A 21298-nucleotide genomic window follows, 5' to 3' on the forward strand; every position below is an offset into this window, starting at 1 on the left:
AAAACACGAATACTTGGGTTCACTTGTGCCCTGTACACGTGCCCGCCTGTTTTAGCCTTTGCATCCTTGGTGGGGACCTTTTTAAACATCACTGCTCCATTCTTCAACACCGAGCTCAGGGCACAAAAAGAATATGCTATGATGCTGCGCTAGGGCATCTGGAAGATGAGGAAATGTGGACTACAGGTAATGGCAGAAAAGAGGCAGAGAGCAATCCTGATAGATCCGGCCTCAAGTTTCTCCAGAACTGCCCTCCCAGGCCTGGGAGAGCAAAGGCCCTAACTGCACTAGCTCATCATTCCCAAATACCAGTCTTCCCATCCCTTGCTTCTCCTCATCAAAATCCACGGCGGCCACCCCATAATGAACAGGGGAAGGCTGAGGATACCCTGTCTGCGGCGCCATTTGATTCTTTCCATCATTTATTTTTGACAACTGCCGTTCAATGGAAAGCAGATGAGAAAGGGAGATAAAGTCAAGCAACTACCCAAGAATCAGCTTTCTGGGAATTCCATAAATACGGAACAAAAAGGGGTATTTCTTTTAGATGGGAGAAGAAAAATAGGCTAAGAACTATCACTTCAGGGAAACGAACAACTAACAGCCATCAATTCAGATGGAAGCGATTTTACAGTAGAGTGAACAAACACTCGGGAAGGAAAACATCCAAGAGGTGTCTGTTTGACGTGGGTAACGTGGGGAACGCATACTGTCTGGCAAGAATTCTACTAGGACCATGGGAAACAAAGCAGATTAAAACACTCTCTATTCTAAAAGAGCTTCAGTAGCACCTGGGAGAGGGCCCTGCAGGAATCCTTTCAGTACGATGTGTCAAGTACCATGAGGCACGTATGCACTCATGGGAGAACATAGAGAGAGTCAGCACACCTGGCAGTCAAGAAAGGTGTTCTGGAGGCATATGGAGTTAGCCGGTTGCAAAAAAAAAAATACATTCTGTGAGGTAGGCACTATCATTTGCAAATGAAGTAACTGAAGTTCAGGTCACACAGCTAGAGAGCCCTGGAGCCAAGATCTGAACATGAGGAGGAAAGGCATCACTCAGATCATTGTGCTGTCCCTAGACTTACAACGAGAAGAAAAACTAGGCACATGTTCGCAACAGCCCTATCTGCCTTCCCCTTTGGGCATCTTCACCATTGTCTCCTCCCCACTGTAATTTTCTAGGTGAGGGACACAGCACTTCACGAAAGCTTCTTGGAGCAGAGAGTCTGGCATCTGGAATGATAGACACTCAGTCTTCCCACTGTTATTGCCCTGGAGATTCTGCAAATCCCGCAGACTAATGGGTTGTCAGGCAACAGAACTTGGCAGTCCAAGCCCAGGGCCCGAGCTCTGGAAGGGGAAATGCTGATTTAATTTTGGGCTTGGCTACAACCAACAAAAAAGAAACCAGAAGCACTGGGAACTGTTCAGATCCTTCACACGCCAGTCCCTGGAGAAAGCCTACAGAAATGCTGCACTGGGGACGGTGGAAAAGGGGAGCTGGGAGGCAGCAGTTGCCTCTCCTGTGCCAGACCCACCAGGCCATTAAGCCAGGTCCACACAGAGCTCCAGCTCACCCTGTGGCGAGACAAGGACACGGAGGCACACTGGCAGGCCATTCCCAGGGGTTCAGTGTTTCCAAAGGGAAGGTGGTGCTCAGAGGACAATGGGCAAGGACCCCAAACTCACCAACTGCCAAAATATGCTCCACATTCCCAGCCCTTCACCTCAAAGTGCCATGGGAAATTAAAAAAAAAACCACACGCACAAACAAATCAAAACAATCAGCATCCTTCATTCTCTGTCCTGAGCAAGGGGCTTTCTGTCAGATGAATCAGACGGTGATGAGAAACCAAGATAGTGAGAGCGGTAACAGCGGGGACCTGGGCAGCGAAGACAGCCCTCCCTCATCAACTAATGGCAGAACCCAGGAGGAGAGAGCAGGAGTGCAGATGTAAACAAGCGCTTTGCAAGGTGCTGGATTGCAAAGCCGAAGTGCACCCCGCCTGTCAGGCTAGCTGGCCCTACCCCCCGCCCTCTACTTCACATGCCTTAGTGCAACAACAGCCCAACAGGGACTTTCCAGCTCAAAGCGGGATGAAAGATCTGCAATAATTTCCAAGGCCAAGTCTTCAGTAAGTCAGGACAGGCAGCCCTCAGGTCACGGGGAGGCCAATTACAGCCCCACACATACCACAAGGAAACAGCTCCCAGGATCTGGGCCACATCCTAAATAGGAAAAAGGCTCTGGGCCTCACCTCAGGTTCTGTTTTGGAATAGTCACTGCCTGCATGAGCTCCATACATCATTCTGGAAGAAACGTTTCTCCTAACAGGACAACCTGCTCTCGGCTGATGGGCAAGAGCTGGCAGGGGGCTTTATTTGCTTCCACCTGACTCCTGGAGAGGCATCAGCGGGTGCGGAGGATACTAAGAGGCGGGGCCTTTCCAGGGCCTCGGCAGGCAGCTCCTCTTCCTCCTCCCTACAGTGGTGGCAAAGTCCCCCTGTACTCGGCACAGCAGCTGCCGAGGACACTTCAGGGCTCTGGGCCACTGAGAAGGGTGTCGCATAGGAAATCAGGATGTCGAGGGCCTCTTCTGCCTCTTTCTGGCCTGTCCTCCCACTCCTTTTTCCTTTCCTTCTTTATGAGCTTGGGCAAGTTTGAATGGAATCCAAGTCTGACAAGGACTGAAGGAAAGGTGCTGTGTACACAGACTGATTCCCATCCTGTTTCCCATGTCTCTAAGTAGGATGGCTGCAGGGGTTCATTCATCCAATCACTGATTCAACAAATGTTTCACCACCTGCTTCCAGCCAGACACCCTGCAGGTGCTCAGGCACACCAGTGACACAGCAGACAAGATCTGTGCCCTGGAGCAGCCCACATTCTGATAGCCTATGGGTGTCACCCATCTGCTAAGAGAGGCTGATGACCTCAGGGAGATAAAAGGGGCCGACTGTGACCACCTTCCGGTGTCACCTTCCGGCAAGAATGGCGCTGTGATTGAAATGACTCGTCCATTTGAGAAGTGTGCTCCTGCCGTTTTGGAATTCACAGATTCTCCTTAAGCTAGTCCCTCTCATTCCTGCTGCTTTTACCAGGCGGTACTGGGTATTTTCACTGTGACTCTGAAGAAAGATCAACTAACATCATTTCAGCTTGGTTATTTCTCTTATTTATGTTTTTGTAGGAACAGGGTCTCACTATGTTGCCCAGGCTGGTCTTGAACTCCTGGGCTCAAACGATCCTCCCAGCTCAGCCTCCCAAGTAGCTGAGATTATAGGCGTGAGCCACCACACCCAGCCCAGCTAACGTCATTTCAGCTGCCTTCCCCATATGTCCTCCCAAAGCCTTCCCTGCCCCGATCTTCTTGAACTAAAAGAAGCACCAAGCCATGAACCCATTCTGAACCGCAACGTCTCAGGGGAGATGTAAGGAAGAGAAACGTGAAGAAATGGCCAGGTTGACAGCATGAGCCTAAGTTTCCAGATCCGCAGCAAAATCAGTCACAGTGACGTTCGTGCTGCCTGATCCACCGCTCTCAGAAACTCACAAAATCACCCTGGGAAACTGGGGTGCCCTCTTCACACAGAGCCCAGATCATGGACAGGGCTGTAAGTGGGATCCATGCCTCCATCTGTTTGATCCCGTTCAAGCTGGAAACAGTACAGTCCCTAGGTTCTCCCACACGTCCTCACATACTGGGAAACGGGGATGAAACCACGTGAAGTGTGGCTGTTCTGAAATGTTCGGAACCATGTCTGGCCCAGACATTTTCCAGTTTAGGGCCAGGCCTATGGAATGTATGAAGCTGCAGAGGGACCCCATTGCCTTGATCTGGGCTGGTCAAAATACAGTGAAGAATCAACTTGGATACTGGTTCACTCCTATCTTGCTTTGAGCTAAAGTTCCCACAGGAGATCCCATTGGCAACATGGCTGCCATCCTGACTTAGAAACCTAAAGTAGTGGGATGGGTCACTACCGGCCTCGGGGACTTCACCACAACTCTGGTCAAGCTGCACATCATCTGGTATCTGCGGAAGAAGGCCTCTAGCCTATTTTTAGGAGAAGTCACCCCTGGGGAGGAAAGATTCAGAGGGCTTATTAAAGGGCCCTGCAGTTTACAAAAGGTCTTCCTGCACTTATTCTCAGGCACCTGGTGCCACCAACTTGGGCTTTTCTCCTCTGCTGCCCCATTCACTTGCCTTAGAGGCTGCTTGATGGTGCTCACATTTTTATACCATTGACAGCTATGTTCTCATTCCAGGAGGGCAAACCCCAGAGCTGTGTGTGGAAAGGAAGTTTCTAAGCCACTGCTATGGCAGAGTGGTTTCTATCCCCACACGCTGCCCTCCAACAAACTTCTTCTGTGGTTTCCTACTGGCAGGGAGTGTGTGTTCACAAGAGTTTTCCAAGATCACATGATATGAGGTGTTTCTTGCTTGTGAAGCGGGCGATGAGGGATAAGCAGCAGTGTTTGTTGAGCGACTACCTGTGCCGGGCACTATGACAGGCAGGCTCCACACACGGCCTTAAACATCACAAATCCCACAAGTCCCTGTGATTACATTGAGGGCTCTGAGTCAGTGATGTTGAATAACATGTCCAAAGACTCACATGAGCCAGAGCCAAGGCTAACCCTAGTCTCTAAGAGTCCTTCCAATCAATCATGCAGGAAAGAATTTGTTTGTTTGTTTTTGACACAGCGTCTCACTCTATTGTCCCAGCTAGAGTGCACCAGTGCAATCATGGCTCATTGCTGCCTCAAAATCTTGGGCTTAAGTGGTCCTCCCGTCTCAGTCTCCTGAGTAGCTGAGACTACACGTGTGCGCCATCACGCCTGGTTAATTTTTGAATTTTTTTTAGAAACAGGGTCTTGCTATGTTGCCCAGGCTGGTCTCAAACTCCTGGCCTCAAGTGATCCTCCTGCCCTGGCTTCCCAAAGTGTTGGGATTACAGGCATCAGCCACTGTGCCTGGCCCAGAATGGGGTGTGTGTGTGTGTGTGTGTGTGTGTGTGTGTGTGTGTGTGTGTGTGTGTGTGTGTGTGTGTGTGTGTGTGTGTGTGTGTGTGTGTGTGTGTGTGTGTGTGTGTGTGTGTGTCCCAGAATGGAGTGTGTGTGTGTGTGTGTGCACGCGCCTGAATGTGTGTGTGTGTGTGTGTGTGTGTGTGTGTGTGTGTGTGTGTGTGTGTGTCCCAGAATGGAGAGAGTGTGTGTGTGTGTGTGTGTGCACGCGCCTGACCCAGAATGGAGTGTGTGTGTGTGTGTGTATATTTTTTTTTAGATGAAGTCTCACCCTGTCACCCAGACTGGAGTGCAGTGGTGCAATCTCGGCTCACTGCAACCTCCATCTACCAGGTACAAGCAATTCTCCTTCCTCAGCCACCCAAGTAGCTGGGATTACAGGCGCGCGCCATCAGGCTGGATACTTTTTGTATTTTTAGTAGAGACGGGTTTCACCATGTTGGCCAGGCTGGTCTCAAACTCCTGACCTTGTGATCCGCCCGCCTTAGCCTCCCAAAGTGCTGGGATTACAGGTGTGAGCCACCGCGCCCAGCCCCAGGATGGAATTTTTAACTGCCCGCTACACATGAACTATTCTTCATTTGGAGTAACTTTATTTGTATGTGGGGGCACTGAGAATAGTGGGAAAGCAGGTGACATGGGCTCATTGGGAAATTCAGTTGCTTTGAAGATACTTAATTATCAGAAGAGTTGGGAAATTCTGAGTTAAATACAATATGCTAGAGAGGCCAAAGAGGAAAAAACCCAATAGGGAAACCAGTTCTGTACCAGGGAAAACCACCCAAATGGGAGGGGGGCCACCCCTCAGACCCAAACGCTGTTTCCCAAGCATGCTGAGGACACCCCTGCAGTGAGGACACCGCTAGGGGGGACGAGAGCTCCTCATCACCGCAGTCCTGTGCTCTCACTCTGTGTGACCCTGTGGAACTTTTGCTTTTGAATTAGTTTTTTTTTTTTTTTTTTTTGAGATGGAGTCTCACTCTGTTACCCAGGCTGGAGTGTAGTGGTGTGATCTTGGCTCACTGCAAACCTCCGCCTCCCGGGTTCAAGTGATTCTCCTGCCTCAGCCTCCTGAGTAGCTGGGATTACAGGCGCCTGCCATCATGCCCAGCTAATTTTTGTATTTTTAGTAGAGATGAGGTTTTACCATGTTGGTCAAGATGGTCTCGATCTCCTGACCTCAGGTGATCTATCCTCCTCGGCCTCTCAAAGTGCAGGGATTACAAGGTATGAGCCACCGTGCCTGGCCGAGTTAGTTTTTTACTGTCAGGTTATTTTTACTGTTATGATTACATCACCTCCCAAGGTGCCTTTTTGGCAAATGGAAATCCTGGTACACATCAATGTATCTGGTCAAGGCAAGGAGGTTTCTTTTAAGCTATACACCCGACTCTCCAGTAACATACAACTCACCAGTGTGTCATGCAGCTCTCCTGAAAACGTATTTTTCACGTGTTATACCATCTCACAGGTAAACCTTGACTTGATTCGTATCAGCTGGCCAGGCCATCTTCCTGATGGCTGCTTCTTGGCGTTGGGAGGCTGTGGACATGTCTAAAGCACTGGAATTCAGCTGGGTCTCCTCTTAAACTGCACGAGTGCTGCGCTCTAGCTGTCTACCTTCATTACCTGCCCACCTGGATGTAGCTGGGTAAGATCTCAGAAAGGGTAGCGGTTATGCGCTGGGGTTTGAAATATTTTAACTCTTTGGTTCAAATACGTGGCTCGTGAACCGGGAGGTTCCCTACAGTTACATAACAAGTAATCTGTCAAGTCAATAGTTGCAGGGCTGATCTCTCCAATCCTAAGGGGTAGGTGAAGGCAGGAAGGATGGCGTCCCCCCTACTTCTGCCGTCGTTACCCGATCCTGCTTCTGGCTCCACTTCGCATCCTCGAAGGGCCTTTATACACATCTTTATTAGGGCATCTCTCCCCTTCTGTTTAGGTCTGAATGGACTCCAAAACCAGAGGCTCTGCTGGGGAGAGGGATTATTCTCATCATCTTTGTGTTCCTGAAGCTATCAGTGCATCAGGGTAGACAGCCAATAAAGTGTTTCGAATAAATGATCAGGATAAAGAATTCTAATCCTGTGTCTGAGCTTTGCTCCACTATAATATTGAGCATATTCTGGCCTTGGTTTCCTCATCTTAACACAGAGACTTTATGACCACCAAGCCTGTCAGGTAGCTTGGTGCTATGCAGGGCCCCAAGAACAAATGGGAACGGCCGCCTCATGAAAAGGGCAAGTCTACCAAGACAGCAACAGTTCTCATAGCACTCAGGAGAGAAATTCTGATGAAGACGCCAATGGCACAGCGGACATCAAAGTTCTGAAAAGAGACTACCTCGAATGGCTTGATGTCCTGATACAAGCACTTCACTTCGCGGTAGAGGGGAGTTTGGTTCTGGGAAGCAGCTTGCTCACCAGAAAGGGGCCCAGTGTTGACACGTGGCGAGGGAAGGGCAGAGGAGGACGTGGATCAGCACGAGCAAGTCCAGGCTGACGTGCTTTCCCCAAGACTCCAGGCTCTATTCCAACCCTCCTGTCCTCCAGAGCAGAGTGCCCCTGGCACTCCCAGTCCAGAATGCATCCAAAGCCAGCTCTGATGTGACCCTCCTGTGAGCAGCCACACAGCCTCAGGCAGGCTAGGTCTACATCGGAGGACCCACAGAGACAAACCCACGTTCCAACAAAAGGCTTCTTTTAAATAGGTTCAGATGCCTTTCTTTTAAAGACACAAAATCACATATACATACTCCCTTGGCTAGCTGCAGATGTGTTTTTGGAAAGAAACTAAAGTTGCCTGCCGCAGTGCCCATGACTACCCTGTAAAACGTCAATCACAGTCACACTTCTGTTTTCACCTGTCGGAGGGCCACTGAGGCTGGCCTGGAAAAGAATCATTAGTGTCTAGGGATGGAGAGGCTCTAAACAAGCAGGCAGACACTAAGAACAAAGGCTGATGGTGCAGGAGTGCCACAGCCCAGGCTCGGGGCACCCTTTCTGCAGCATCAGCAGCAGCTGAGCAGCTGTGGGTCTATCATAAAACACCCATTCGTGCACTGATTCCAAGAGGAAATCAGGTACCCTCCTCTCCTCCAAAGGGGCCACAGGGTAACACCGAGGCTCCTGGGTCTAACCAGCAACCCCAGACAGGCCCTGGGACCACACATAAACCCTTGCTCTGCCTAAGAGAAAGCTACCTGGCTCCTACTCACATTTCCGACTTTCAGGTTAGGAGTTGAAAATTTAGCTTAATGAAGGCCAGGCTTGGTGACTCATGCCTGTAATCCCAGCACTTTGGGAGGCTGAGGCAGGAGGATCACCTGAGGTAAGGAGTTCGAGACCAGCCTAGCCAACATGGTGAAACCCAGTTTCTACTAAAAATATAAAAATTAGCCGGGCGTGATGGTATGTGACTGCAATCCCAGCTACTCAGGAGACTGGGGCAGGAGAATCGCTTGAACCTGGGAGATGGAGGCTGCAGTGAGCCAAGATCGCACCACTGCACTCCAGCCTAGGTGACACAGTGAGACTCCATCTCAAAAAAAAAAGGAATATTTAGCTTAATGTAAATCCTGTGTAGGACTGTTTGTGCTTTTGTTACTATAGTGAAGAGCCCCTAGGGTGTCATGGAATCAGTAGGTGACTTCACATCCCATTCATGCAGGCTGAGGGAAAAAGCAATGCCAAATTTAGCCAAGCAGCCACGGAGATTTAACCGTGCTTCTAAACAGTTGGCACGCAACGCAGGTCCACTCCCCCAGCCCACTCTGCTGCAGCCTGGAGACAGCCAAGCTCTCACCTCTTCTGCTTCCCCCAGTCTCTGCTGGCTGAAGATACATCTCAACGGGCCACCTTGTCCTAACCCCACAGCAGGCACAGGCCAGAGAGGGAGGCCCATTCACAGCCAGTAGAAATGATTCTAATTCACCCTCACTCTAATTCTTCCAGAACTTCCTGGAATCCCTGCCAATGACAATCACATTTGATATTCTTGTAATGCTTTTAAATAAACAAGTTTCATACATCTTAACTTATGCGCTTTTCACAACAACTTTAGCAGACAGAGGAGCAGGTAGCATTTTTCTTCATTTAAAAATTTTACACATGGTAAAACTGAGGCTCACAGAGGTTATGACGGCAAGCATGACAGGTGGCAGAACTGAAACTCAAATTAACATCTTCTGTTTCAAGATCTGTGCTGATTCCATTGAGACCCAGCTCCACTCTCTGAGGCTGCGGCCACCCCCAAAGGGTGTGCACATCCACTGGGGTACAGAAACAACACAGGATCTCTGCTTTTATTTTGCAGGTCTGCCTTCTAAAATGATCTGCACCCGTCCATCCTACAGCATGCAGTCTTCATATGGGGTCCCAACGTGTGAGGAAGCACAGCCACTAGGAAGTGTGTTCACGGTTTTATGGGGGCTGACAGGTCTGGAGGCCTGGGCTGGGAGCTGGCAACACTGTTCAGGATCACTTTTCTGATTCTCACCGTCCTCTATCCTGATAGCCTCCTCTACCCCACCCCCACTCCTCCCACAATATAACTGAGGCTGACAGTCTGTCAATGTCATGTCCTTTCTTCTAACTTTAGTCTAGTTCTGTGGTTCTCAACTGGGGTGATTTTTCCCCTGGGTCACTTGGCAATGTCTGGAGACATTTTCTGTTGATACAGTTTGGGGAGGGGGTGCTACTGATGTCTGATGGGGAGAGGCCAGGGACACACCCGACACACCACAAGGCACAGGACAGCCCTCACAGCAAAGCAGGATCCAGCCCAAAACGTCCACAGTGCTGGGCTGGAGAAGCCCTGGCTTAGAAGTTATATCAAGTTATTTCTAATCTCTTACCAAACAGGCTGACCAACCAACTCTCCACATGCTCTGACGTGGTGAGCTCACGACCCTTCACCGTGGCTGCCAGGGTGCAATGCCTGACCAGCAGGAGTGCAGTACATGGAGGACCAACCGAGGACTGCCTGGTGAACAGGTAGCTCTGGGCTTGCCGTCCACAGACAGGAAATCCACGAGGGAGGTGCATGCTGTGACAAACCTGGTCACTGCCACTCGCTGAGCACCTGCACTTTCCCTTGTCTCATGACACGACTCCACTGACGGAAGGTGACTCTGCTCCTCCTGGCAATGCCCCTGCAGGGCACCTGCACATCCCCTACCTCTCCGTCCACGTTCGTCGTGTGCATGAGGCCGCAGGAATTAAAGGAGACCACCAGAGATTAATCTGATGGGCTTCTCGCCTTTCACTCACTTTCTCCTGGCTGGATGCTAGAAGCCTCTGACAGACAGAACGTTCCACTTGGACATTACAGCAGGACGTCTCACTAAACCCAGGAAGAAAACTGACGGGAGAACATGGCATGGAAAAACACACCTACCTTTGTGCTGTGTTCTCAACTCTTCTTTTTCCCCATTTTCCAGAAACCTCCAACCTGAGAGCTCTGAGGGCCCCTGCCACAGTGTGCCTTGCCAAGGTCAGGCCAGGCCGCGCCACGGGTGCCCAGGAGGCTTCCTGAAAAGCTCTCTATGCTGAACCACGTTGCAGCTGGCAGGCACAACCAGGACTTCCCATGCACACTTAGCCCGAAGACTTACGAGTCAGTCACTTTACATGTGAGTTCAGTACAGAGTGGCCCAAGCCTGAGTAGATCAGAATGTCCATATTCAGCACGAAAAGAGGTACAAAATCATCCCTTCCTTCCCCTATCCCAAACCCCACACAGGCCCACGGCAGGCAATATCTTAAGAGGACTGTGTAATGGCAGCTGTGAAGCTCTAACACAATGGAATTGTCAGCTCCACCTTCACTCAGGCCTTTGAAACGTATCAGAAAATGAGGTGGTAGAGGAAAAGCCAACAGATTTATAAGCTAGAAGCAGTTACACCAGAACTTGAAGAAAAATCATCCCCCAAGCATGTTCCCCAATCCTCCACATCACTGGCAGGGTGGACGGATGGAGGAATGGCTTATTCTTCATAACAAAACCTCAGGCTGGATTCGAGAGGACCAAAACGAAGGATATAGAGAAAATGAAGAGAAAGTTCATTTCATGTTATTTACAGTCAATTCGGATGGTTGTCATTCTCTTCCTCCACTTCTTTTATGACTTCCCCCCTTGCACCTCAGTGAGAAATCCTTTGCCTTTATTTAATGTGCTGTCTTTCCAGAGGCACATTCCCAACTCTGGGATGGTTGTCAAATTGGGAGACCTGTATTTTCCAGGAATAATGAAATGGAAACCCACTGGCTTCTCCAGGGCATCTACACATAGGGCTCTTGACTCTTGCCCACGCTGCCGAGCCCAGGCTGCAGGGAATGATGAAGGGCAGCTCCTGTGTCCTCTGCACAGCTTCTGCCCAACTCTGAGTTTATTGGTTATGTGGCCTTGGCCAAGCCTGCCTAACTCCTGTGTGCCTGTTTCCCCATGTGCAACATGGGGCCTGCCTCCCTTATGGCTGCTGTGAGGATCCAAGGTCAGCTACACAAAGCATCTGCTTAGGGCCTGTGCACAGTGCGTGCTACATGTTAGCAACCGCTGCTGCCGCTACTGTGTCTCCCAGCATCGTCTTCTGTGAGTGAGCATGGCAAGGGTCCCCAGGGCTAACTGATAAACATCAGTCACACGTGGGGACAGTAAAGCTTGATGGCACTGCAAGCTTTACTGTCGATTTTTATTTGGGGAAGGTATTTCAGCAAAGAGGGCTTTCTTGGTTGCAAACACAGACAAGCACTAAGCACGGTCTTTTGAGCAGCATGAAGGATGGCTGCTGGCTCTTGGCAACACAGCAAGCCAGTGCGGACTGACTCTTACCTCCCTGGCCCTTCATTCTCCTCACTAAGCACCTAGTGCTTCCTGTTTCTCTGAGATCGCAGAGCCCTCTTCCCTGCACCCTCCACTGCAGCGTTCCTGTGCCTCTACCAACGCCAATACCCCGAGAAGGCTGAACTGGCCTAAAGGAAGGCAGCAGCTGGTTCACAGTAATTCACATTAGATGAAACTCTAGAAGAAAATGTTTACTTTTAAAAGAACCTACTGACCTAGTCTCTCGGTAGTAAAATGGTAGGAAAGAAATTTTATAGCTGGTCTCACTGTAACCTGGTCTTTTTAGTCTTAGTTCTGGGAAACAGGGCAACAATAAATAAATATGCTGCCATAATCCTGTTAATCGATACCAGCTCTTCCTTGGTCACCAGGTTGTACTTTGTCCATGAAAACTACTCCGGCAGGAGTCCCCACCCGCTGCGCTGTGGCCGGGGCTGGGTCATAGACCCAGGCCTGTCAGGAACCAGGCCACATAGCTGGAGGGGAGTGGCTGGCTACTGAGTGTCGCAGCCTGAGCTCCACCTCCTGTCAGATCAGCGGCGGCAGCACGAGATTCTCCCAGGAGCGGGAACCTATTGTGAAGCGAGCATGTGAGGGACCCACGCCGCATGCTCCTTATGAGAATCCGACTAAGGCCTGATGATCTGAGGTGGAAGAGTTTCATCCCAAAACCACTGCCCACCCCAGTCTGTGAAAAAACTGTCTTCCATGAAACCAGACCCTGGTGCCAGCAAGGTTGGGGAACACGGCCTGCAGCGTGGCTCTTCTCCCGCAGGTGCAGGAGAGTTGGCTCCTCATGCTTCTCACTTTTCAGGTTTGAGCTCTGGGCAGCGATCAAGTGCCCGGGCTACGCCCCTCTCTGGAGCTCTCTTACACAGTACTCCTGGCTTCATTAGCCCAGAAGAACATGAGAACAGCATGAAAACATACTCATTTAGGCCTCTTCCAGGAAAATGGCTCTGGTTTTGCCAGGTTTTTGTTGAGGAAAACCCAGACCCACAAAAGCCCTGAGTTCCAGTGCCCTTGGGACCTTGCCTGGTGTCGGTCTTCAGGAATTAATTCTACCTTAAGGAGCACCTGTCACCAGAACAACTCAGGGCCCGTGCCCTTCCACTGGTTCTCCTTTCCTGGGGAATTGGCAATGGCTGAGGCAGGGTAACACTGAGATGCAGGTGCAGGGACAATCCAACCTTGCAGAAGGCTCTGGAATCCCAGCGAGGCAGGAGGCACTGGGCTGAAACGCTTTGGGTTCTTCTGGGAACAGGGACTACTCAATGTAAAACAATTACTGAAGACCAACAGTTCCAAGCATGGACCTAAAAGAAATCAGGCTGCACTGACTATGAAATGAGAGTGATCAAATGGCAGTAACTCTGATGTTTCACAGAACACAGAATAAGGAAATCAGTCACTTAACAGTCACACCTGGGCAGTCTCATGTGATTAATGTAGAAGCACAAAGAGCTGGGTAAGTACAGAAAGAAATAGAGATAAAGAAAACACAAGAGGCCAAGAGAAGTTCTGTAAGGATTTTTCTAGTAGCTGTCCCAGCATGGCCCCAAGAGTCTGCAGCAAGGCGGAGCTGGGGCCCTAGACTCCCTGTCTGTGGAAGGGTGTTCCAAAACTTCCCTTTCATGCCAGCAAGGGCCTTCTGAGGGGCGTGTGCCTTCTTCCCGTTTTAGGCACATTCTGCCTGTGCACGGCATACTTCTTATTGCTGGGAGGAAAAGTACATCAGTGACAAGGTTGGGCTTAGCTAGCCTGAGTTAGGGTGAAGATGCTGGCAGTGATTCAACCTCTTGCCCACTGTCCTTCTTGGAGACCCATTAAAGGGCCCCCAAAATATTCAGAAAGTGTTCATAAACTGCTTTTGCAAAGTGATGTGGAAGTTGGCCTACAGGAAGTAAAAGGGACCTGGTGTTCACGTGGCTGGTAGAACCCGGAAGTAATTGATGGAGAGTCCCATCTGCCTGGAGGCCTGCGTCCCCTCCCGGGCAATGAAACGTGTTTCTGCGCACAAGCCTACCACCTCCTCCCGCCAAGGTAAGCGGTGAGGAGACAAGGAGCAATTATAAAGAAAGAGGTGTTGGCAGCCAACAGGGTGCTGAGAATTCCGGACGGCAGTGAGAGGAGCCCACAGTGCCATGACCTGACCTGGGCAGGAGTGCCAATGGGCCTCACCGCCCCTTGTTTCATTATGACTAATCTACTTGCTGGCACTTGTGAGGCACTTGGCTGGGTGAGCTGCAAGGTAAGGGCTGGTTTTTGAGTCTCAAGGAGGTTTCAGGGCTTCGTGAAAGGGGCTGGAATTCGGAGAGACTCCTCCTGAAACCTCTGCCTGGCTACTGCCGTTCAGAGCTCCACATGGGTGTTTTTATCTCGGGGGGCACCTGTGGGACCTGGGTCCTATACGGCATCATCCTGCCCTATTTTTTAGCATGAAAATAAGCGTGGCCCATTTTCACAGCCTGCTCTCCTTCCATGTCTGTACCACGGCCTCCCTCTTAGGCAGTGTGTTAATTAGGAAAACTGACAGGGAGTTTATGAGAAAAAAGAACAGATTTCCGGAAGTTTCAGAAGGAAACTGAGATCCAAAGGGGATTTTCTGGGGTGTTGCCAATGGGCAGCACAGAATCACGATGGGTGTCCCCACCTTCCTGCTGGAAGCCTCAGGCATCGCTCTGAACAGCAGTGGTCCCCTCCCCTTTATTGCTGGGGGATGGGCAGGCAACATCAGCCAGGGGCTGAGATTTGAAAATTATGCACATGTATGTATCCATCCTTATTACTGACTCTCAGTTAATTTATTGTCACTTATGGCGCCCCCCACATCCCAATTCCTTCTCTCCCTTCTGCAGGCACCAGGATACTGACTGACTTATTTCAGAGAAAGGGGAGCAAGAGGCTACAGACCTGGGGGGCTGAGGGGAGGAAGGACATGAGCAGGCCAGGAGACACCGCCCAGACTCTCGGAACCATCAAGGCTCTGAGGAAAATGACGGTGTCACAGCAGAGCTGTGGGCTACTGGGGGGTGAGGCCCTCCCTGACCTGGACTCTGGTTGTCGAGAATGCCAAGCAGACCCCAAGGCCCTGCTGCTCTGATCTATGGGGAAGCCAAGACCTCTTCACGTTCCAAGAGAGCTGCTTCAGGGGGATGGAGGCCAGAGAGGGCTCTTTCATGTGAGAACACCCAAGTGCCTAGGGCCCGGCAGGTGCAGACTCGGGGCTGAGTGCTTTGACCACCACAGCACAGTGCCCTCTCTTGGGCCAATTGAGCATGAGGCTAGGCCTGTGCCCACTGCAGCTGGCAAAATGTGGGAACAGTGCCACAGCTGCTAATGCCAGCAGCAGTGTGTGTGAGAAGGGAATAGTCTGTTTTCAATACAGGCTACTCCCTCCAGGCTGGAGATGGGCCAAAAAGAATCAGATATCCCAGCTCAGTGTCCAGGTCACACCAAAGACGGCATGAGAGAGAAATCAGCTCAGGAAGAAAGAGCAAGAACTTTCAACCTTACCAGGAGCAAGGCTGCTGTGCCTGCGGGCATGCCTGGCAGAGCCTCCAGGTGGAAGACAGACACGCCCCTGGCCCCAGCTCCCTGCCACAGTTGGAGGCAGGAAGAAGGTGCCTGGCTCTATGTCCCTATGGTTGACCAGGCTCTGTATGGCATTTCTACCCCTCCATCCGCCCAGACTGCGGGCCCTCCTGCTGGTGGACTGCACCTGAGGCCCATGGGCACAGGTGGCATCCTTCTTGCTTTTCTCCACTTGCAGCTGCTGCAAAGCAAAACTTCGCACCACTCCAGCCCCTACACAGGAGTCCTCTGTTAAAGGGAAGCTATGTCAGGTATAAAAACCTATTTCCCCACTTTGCACCTCTGCTGTCTTGCTGACCCCCCGGAGTGGGAGTCCTGAGCCACAGTGGCCTCAAGCTCACTCCCAAGACCTGCCTGAGCTTCCCCCTTTCCCACCCTGTGGTCAAGAGAAAGGGAAGGAAAAGAAAAACTCAGAAACCCGAAGATTGTTTGGAATTTATTCTCTTAAATAAGAATGTAACATTTGTTAAAAAAAAAAAAATTAAAAGCACGACACCTTGGTTTCACAGTAAACGGCAAAAACAAAGTTACACAATTAAATAAAAACTCACAAAGAAACACACCAAGAACTCACAAGAGCACAGGTTAAAAACAAGTGCAAAAATAAAAGTTGAGAGAAGGCGGGCAGTAGACAGGCAGCAGTGGCGTGTTCCTTGGCACAGCTAATCCTCTCCGGTTGGGCTCTCGTACCGCCGCCGGGAAGCCGGCTGGCTGTCCGCCCCTCCCGCGTGCACCCCAAGCTGAATGGCTCAGGAGAAAAGTGAACCCCTTGGTGCCCTGCTTGGACCTTCAAGGCTATGGTGGAACCCCTTTTGGGACAGCCTAAGAATGTTCCAGTGTCCTGCAGAGAAGAGTTGAAGATGCACTAACCACCAAAAGACAGGAGTGGGCTCAAACGGCTAACTCAGTGGAGCCAGACAGGAGACATGTGAGGCGGGTGCCCGGCTCTCCACGGTGCCCTGGCAGCAGCAGCCCCCTGCGTTCCTAGTCTGCTCTTGGGGCCCTTTCTTGGGGGTGTGCTGCTCATTTTCTGAGACACCCACCCACTCATCTCCTTAGAGGCATGCTGCTCTTACGCTGCTGTGCATCCTCAAAGCCCTGACCTGGAGTACAGCTCCCCAGTGTGAGGCTCCCGTGGTTCTCGGAACCAGGAACAAGAAGCTTTAGAAACAGCTTCACGATTATTATAATTACTATAATTTAGGATGCAATATATAAATAAATATCTACCCATATATATGCAATTAGATCTATATACATACAAACATGTACCTATATATAAACATTCACAAATTACCATCAGCTATGGCTCTTGGGGTAAGGTGGGAGGTAAGCTGGATTGCAGAATTCTTTTGCTCTACTAAAAGGCTTTCCATAAATGCCTAGAAGGGAAGGGGACCTGGGAAGCAGTAAGACTTCCTAACTTCCCTCTGTCAGGTGGGAACCCTAGGGTTGAATGAAATTCTACTGCCTGGCTACCCTTCTAGCTGGTGTGGGAAAGGCCTGCATTTCCTAACGGCCCATTCAGGATCCGAACTATGGAACCTCATGGTTATCGGGCACCGAGTGTCTGGGGACAGGGGTCAGGCAACTGCCACTTGTGACCTTCATTTTTTAACTTCAGATCATCTTTTCCATAAGATGACAGGAAACTAACGTGCTTCTCCCCATCCATCTCTGGCCGGCAATGAACCCGGTGATGAGCACTCAGGAAAAAAGCTCTTCTGTTCCTTTCCGGCTATGCCTTCGGCTTCCCTGCTTCATTTTTGGTCATTGACCGTATCAGATAAAAAGAGGATTCCTCTGGACAAAAACGAATTCAAGAAACCTGTAACTAAACTTCTCATGTCCAAGGGGAAAATAATCCCTTTTGGGGATTTCCTTGCTCTGCCTATTGTTCAAGCTTTCTCTAAAGTCACGGTGGACAGTACGAGGCCAGCGTAAGAAAATCTGTGCCAGGACCACTAACACGCAGTAGTAAGTATAAGCTTGGAAACACAGCATTTATAGATTTAAGAACAAAAAAGAGGATTTCTATATTAAAAGCACATTACAAACAGAAATACTGTAAACAATGCCCCCAAACACTAAATTAGGCAGCAGGTACAGATTTGGTTACCAGAGAAAGACAACACTTTAAAGCCGACCTAGAGTGGGTTCTTTGAACTGCGGGTTGTAATTGGGTACGGGCATGTTTTTTTGTTTTTGTTTTGGCAACAGCAAGAATTTTGGCATAAAAAGAAAAAGAACATAAAGGAGAAGAGAGAAATGCCACAATATAAAGAGGAGGCACAGAGTAAAAGCACAGCTGGGTCAAACACTGCCCAGTCATAGCTTTACCAGCCCTGCCTCCTGGGGACGTGGGTCTAGGGACGATGGCTGAGTTACACACAAGAGAATCAAGTGCCGTCATCATCGCCTCTACTGGTTGAGTGCACAGTGGAGGTGGCCACCATGGGCCTGAGCTAATGACTGTTCTCTACAATATACATTCTGGGACCCTGAAACACCTGAGCTTTCCCTTTTCTTCTTCTTTTTTTTTAGATGGAGTCTTGCTCTGTCATCAGGCTGGAGTGCAGTGGTGTGATCTCGGCTCACTGCAACCTCTGCCTCCTGGGTTCACGCCATTCTCCTGCCTCAGCCTCCCGAGTAGCTGGGACTACAGGTGCCCGCCACCACACCACACCTGGCTAATTTTTTTGTATTTTTAGTAGAGACGGGGTTTCACTGTGTTAGCCATGATGGTCTCGATCTCCTGACCTCATGATCTGCCCGCCTCGGCCTCCCAAAGTGCTGGGATTACAGGCATGAGCCACCGTGCCTGGTCACACCTGAGCTTTTCTGAAACTTTTCAAAAGGAAGTCTAGTTAAGTCATCAAAGCTTCAGTTTCATATTTAAAGAAGGAAATCTCTATCAAAGGAGAAAAAGGTACCTATTTCATGCCAGCCATAAAATACTGCCCATAATCCTGTTCCTTTTCTACCGAGGCTAACAACAGAGTGAGCTCACCGGGAAGCAAGGTGCCCTGGATTCTGAGCTGCCGGACTAAGATGTTCCGGACTCTGAGCTGCCGGAGGGTAAGCCCCTCAGCCCTGAGCTCACTGGCCTTTGCCACCCAAGCTGGGGGACAGTGCCTGTCATTAACTGTAAGGGTCCACACTGTGACTCCTTTGGGACACCACATTTTGAACTCCTGTGCTATACCAAGTCACTTTCTGGCTCAGAATCAAGAACCACGTGGACAGAGACGTCCTGAGCGCTCTGACTCTTTCTTGGTGGTTTTGCTCTTTAACCACACTGCCAACTCTCATCCTCTCTCCCCACTATGTAGAACATTCTTCCTCTTCTTGCTCTTTAACCACACTGCCAACTCTCATCCTCTCTCCCCACTATGTAGAACATTCTTCCTCTTCTTCTCTATGGAACCTGTAATTCTTCAGAACTCCTAAAAACCTGAAACCCATTACACTTTCAATTAGATGGCAAGAATGGCAACCTCAACCAGATGGGAAAGTCAGCAAACCTGGCGTCATTCAGGAATAACCTAAACTTCATTGTGTTTAATTGTTTTTAAAAAATGTTCTGTACTCCAAACCCAAATGGAAAGTTTAGTTTCTTTTGAGTTGTTCTACTGAGTAGTCAGGTTCCTCAGAAAATCCATCTCTGCTGAAATAGGGCCCAGACTAATAAGGTGATGCTCTCTCCAACTGAATGTACATTCTATAGCATAAAGCCAAAGTCTCTGTCTAGACCCCTTTGGTTATTTTTCTCTACCAGTGATTCTGCCTGGGCTCTGAGAGTGTCAGCTGCAAAGGCCTGTGGGTACTTCACGAGAAAGATGGATTATAAAGATCTTCAAGATTGTAGAAGGTTTAAAAGTCATTAATGGTTGAAACATGGCTATAAAATGTTGGTCCCACCTGCAGGGTACTTAAAAAACTTGCTCAGATTATAGTAAGGGCACGTGCAGTAGCAGAAGCTGAGTTCACCTGGCTTGGCTGGGTTCTCACGGCTCCCAGGGCACACCGCCTAGCCTCTGGGCCCATTTTCCCTCTCCCAGAATGAGCACCACAAGGCCTACATGAACCAGCTCTTAGGGAAGGGAAAGGAAGCAACTCTGGGAACCCTCACTGAAGGCCAAATGGGTAATTCTCTTGTCCCACCACGGAAATTCTATGACCATCTTTAATTTCTATGAGTTTTGTATACAGCTGCTTGAGATACATGTGTTTTGAACAAGAGGAAAGTGTGACAGACAGAAACACAGCCCTGCCGGCCCCCTCTTGCCACAGTGACCCTGGGCCGTGAACCACCTGGAGCCGCATGTGGGACATTCAGAACACCCGGCAGTTTGTGGAGCTCTGGACGCATCTCACAGGCAAGTTTTACAAGTTGCTGAGAGAGGCCATTTTAAGGAAAAAACCTACAAAATTCTTCCCAACAGGCCTGGTACCCACAAACCCTGCAAGTCCTGCCATGCTATGACAAGAATAAATGTGTTTGTAGAGGTAGAGATGGTAGTGTTCACCTCCCAACACAAGGAAGTGGTCATGAAAGTGGGACAGGTGAGGGCTTGGACCTCATGAGAAGCCCAGTGGCCAAGGGGTCAGGACAGGGCATGTCCCATCATGCTGCAGGGCAGACAAGAGAGCAGCCACAGCTCATCCACACAGAGTGACAGGGAATAGGACGCAGAATCTTAAGTGAAGGTGAACGCAAAGCCAGACCACGGGCTTAATCAACACAGCTCCAGGCCGTCAGAGGAGCTTGGAAGCAAACTGCATGAAGGCCGAGTGGCCTTGGCCTCACCAGGGCGGGTGACAGGAGCGCCTGCGAGCTCCTGTCTACCTACACGGGACCCGGGCCGCCCTCAGGTGTGACGGTGCGGGATGGGGCTGAGGGACAGCACTTCACGGCTCTGCTGCCCACCGGACGGCCCCATCACTGGGCCACAGCCTGCCAGTGGAACTCCCCTCCGATTTGCACCAGCACCTCCGACAGGCCATAGAGAAAGGGGACTCCGAACGCAAGCAGCTGGCACATGAAAAAGGAGTCCAGAGGGTTTTGGGCCACTTGATGCCCGAATGAAGAAATGTTGCTTTGGAGGTGCTGGCTCATGCCCTTGGCCTTGTCACAGAGGCCGACGGAGTGACGCGCCACCCAGCCAAACAAGGAAGTGAGGCTACCTGGGGTTCTCTCAGTGGAGCCGGCCGCGGCGCTGGCCCGTCCGTTTGCGTCTGTGGTGGCATCATCCTGCAGGGGTCCTTTGGTCTCCTATGAAAGTTCATGAGAAAAAGAAGAGTGACTCCGACTGATGCACTCAAATCCTCAAATCCCTAGAGGCACTGACAATCTGACAGGCTGGTTTTAAATTTTATTTATTTATTTATTTAAGAGACAGGGCCTTGCTGGCGCCCAGGCTGCAGTACAGCGGCATCATCATAGCTCACTGCAGCCCCGACCTCCTGGGCTCAAGCAATCCTCCCACCTCAGCCTCCTGAGTCACTGGGAGTCAAAGTCTAGATCCACCCAGGTGCACCTCTTCCTGCCAGTCCCTCTGCAGGCAACAGAAGCCCTCAAGGGGGACTGACAGGCAGGCGTGCTGACAAGGTGGCAGCCATGCCGAAGAGACTGCTGGGTTCACCTCGACAAAGACAGGTGGAGAAGCCACCCTCATTAAAAAGATAAGGAAAGAAAAAATTCGCAGACAAATAACTCACAGAACCAGTGAAAGGCCCCGCAGGCAGGGCGCCCTTTGGGTGTGGGGAGTGAGGGTGGGGCCACCAAGGGATCCTCCCGACAGTCTCCTCTCCTACTCTGCCCTT

The 21298-nt window shown here is 50.4% G+C and overlaps 1 protein-coding gene across 18 annotated transcripts in view; it reads right to left on the reverse strand.

Moving 5' to 3' along the window:
• The window catches only part of MICAL3 (microtubule associated monooxygenase, calponin and LIM domain containing 3), a 234354-nt gene that overhangs the window by 56096 nt on the left and 156960 nt on the right, over positions 1-21298 (reverse strand). For 16 of the 18 annotated variants that reach the window (XM_054543024.2, XM_063722747.1, XM_063722746.1 and 13 more), the window contains one exon: positions 20660-20747. In XM_054543024.2, the coding sequence (XP_054398999.2) occupies positions 20660-20747 (88 nt within the window). Of the gene's footprint in view, positions 1-5960; positions 20748-21298 lie in introns of those variants that run through there. The other 2 variants (XM_054543037.2, XM_054543038.2) reach the window with 2 other exon arrangements.

The sequence above is a fragment of the Pongo abelii genome, chromosome 23, assembly GCF_028885655.2.
Source record: "Pongo abelii isolate AG06213 chromosome 23, NHGRI_mPonAbe1-v2.0_pri, whole genome shotgun sequence".
NCBI classification, from domain to species: Eukaryota; Metazoa; Chordata; class Mammalia; order Primates; family Hominidae; genus Pongo; species Pongo abelii.